Here is a 2,352-nt window from a genome sequence, read left to right as displayed (position 1 = left end):
GGCCACTGCACTCCAGCCTGGGCGACAGAGCAAGACTCCATCTCAAAAAAAAAATAAGATAACATTCTTGGTCAGGTGCAATGACTCATCACTGTAATCCCAGCACTTTGGGAGGGTAAGGTGGGCAGATCACCTGAGGTCAGGTGTTCAAGAGACCAGTCTGGCCAACATGGTGAAACTCCGTCTCTACTAAATATACAAACATTGGCCAGATGTGATGGCAGGTGCCTGTAATCTCAGCTACTCAGGAGCTCAGGCAGAAGAATGGCTTGAACCTGGGAGGTGGAGGTTGCAGTGGGCCAAGATTGTACCACTGCATGCCAGCCTGGGCAACAGAGCGGACTCTGTCTCAAAAAAAATTAAAATAACATTCTTGGCCCTGCACGGTGGCTCACATCTGTAATCCCAGCAATTTGGGAGGCTGAGATGGGCAGATCACCTGAGGATAGGAGTTGAAGATCAGTCTGGTCAACATGGTAAAACCCCATCTCGACTATAAATACAAAAATCAGCCAGGTGTGGTAGCACATACCTGTAGTCCTAGCTGCCCAGGAGGCTGAGGCTGCCGTGAGCTGAGATCATGCCACTGCACTCCAGCCTGGGCGACAGAGGAGGACCCTGTCTCAAAACGATAAAATAAAATGATAACATTCTCTTAATCTCTACAATTTTATGAACTGTAATTTCCAATATGGTGTTGTAGCCTAGAATGCTGTTATACAAAGAATGACGATGTCAGTCTTTTCTGTTTGAGTTTCCATCTGGTTGTTCCCAGATTTTAATAAAAATGTGTGGTACTCAGAATTTCCTTGTGTTTCTTTGTGTTTCATTGTACTGACAATATACAGGGGACTTGAAGGTCAGAGCAAGCTATCACTCTGCCCAAAATATTCTGAAATGGACAGCTGTGAACTATGATTTCATTTGTTCAGGATATTTGTCCATTTGATACACTTTTTTTGCTTAATTTCAGGAACAAGAAGTTATCCAACTGGAATAATAATCAAAATGATTATTCCAGTCTCAGCGATTCCCAGTTCCTCTTTGGATCTCAGTTCTGTCCAGAAAATTCAGAAACCCTATCAGCACCCTTGGACTTCGGTGCCCACTTGAGACATTCAAAACAGTCACAACAGAATTCTCTGGAGGTGAGTCTGGTTTCCAGAATTGCTCTGCACACATTTCACAGTTATTATGGAGATAAATTATAACAAATATTTATTCTGGCCAGGCGCAATGGCTGACACCTGTAATCCCTGCACTTGGGAAGGCTGAGGTGAGTGGATCGCTTGAGCCCAGGAGTTTGAGACCAGCCTGGGCAACATGGCAAAACCCCATCTCTACAAAAAGTACAAAAATTAGCTGAGTGTGGTAGCTGAGGTAGGAGGATTGCTTGAGCCCAAGAAGTCAAGGCTGCAGTGACCCAGGATTCTGCCAGTGTACACCAGCCTGGGTGACAGAGTAAGACCCAGTCTCAAGAAACAAAAAAAAAAACAAGGCCAGGCATGGTGGCTCACGCCTATAATCCCAGCACTTTGGGAGGCTGAGGCAGGTGGATCACGAGGTCAGGAGTTCAAGACCAGCCTGGCCAAGATGGTGAAACCCCTCCTCTACTAAAAATACAAAAATTAGCCAGGTGTGGTGGCAGGCACCTGTAATCCCAGCTACTCGGGAGGCTGAGGCAGAGAATTTCTCGATCTCAGGAGGCGGAGGTTGCAGTGAGCCAAGATCAAACCACTGAACTCTAGTCTGGGAGACAGAGCATGACTCTGTCTCAAAACAAACAAACAAAACAAAAAAACCCAACAACCAATACTTATTTTCTAGCCAAAAAAATAACTTATTCTGTTGGAGTATATTTTAGAATTGTACATCTTGTAAGGATTACTCTTCTAAAGGGATTTGTGCTTGATTAGTGACTCATTTGACTTAATAGTCTGAAATGGCAACATTTATATTTGCAGTTTCTTCTATTACAAAGCAACATAAAATAGCGTCAATCCCTTGGCCACTTCTAGGGAGAGGCAAATATATATGTATATATATTTTCCTAAGGCTAGTCATACTATTGTTTGTGAGAATTTAATAAATAAAAAGAGTGTTCATAAAATAGAAATAAAATAACAAATTTTATTTTAGACAGACCTTTTAAAATAATAAACTTCATGTAATTTGTATAGTTTAGTGAACTATACTACATTATGTCCTTGAAGAAGGAGATGAGGATTCTGAGGCCTAGGTTAGTGAGTAAAGGCCAGAATGAGGAACAGAGTCTCTTGAATCCTTGATTTTTTGAGATTAACTTTTCTTTCTTTCTTTCTCTTTCTTCTTTTTCTTTCCTTCTTTCTTTCT

At 42.0% G+C, this 2,352-nt stretch overlaps 1 protein-coding gene across 2 annotated transcripts in view; it reads left to right on the top strand.

The window, feature by feature from the left end:
- The window catches only part of CCDC36 (coiled-coil domain containing 36), a 75,066-nt gene that overhangs the window by 39,061 nt on the left and 33,653 nt on the right, over window positions 1–2,352 (top strand). For both annotated transcript variants that reach the window (XM_011939099.1, XM_011939100.1), the window contains one exon: window positions 974–1,148. In XM_011939099.1, the coding sequence (XP_011794489.1) occupies window positions 974–1,148 (175 nt within the window). The remainder of the gene's footprint in view (window positions 1–973; window positions 1,149–2,352) is intronic.

The sequence above is a fragment of the Colobus angolensis genome, unplaced genomic scaffold (assembly GCF_000951035.1).
Source record: "Colobus angolensis palliatus isolate OR3802 unplaced genomic scaffold, Cang.pa_1.0 Scaffold18, whole genome shotgun sequence".
NCBI classification, from domain to species: Eukaryota; Metazoa; Chordata; class Mammalia; order Primates; family Cercopithecidae; genus Colobus; species Colobus angolensis.
Note: the sequence above shows the minus strand (reverse complement) of the source record. Positions and strands in the feature narration are given on the sequence as shown.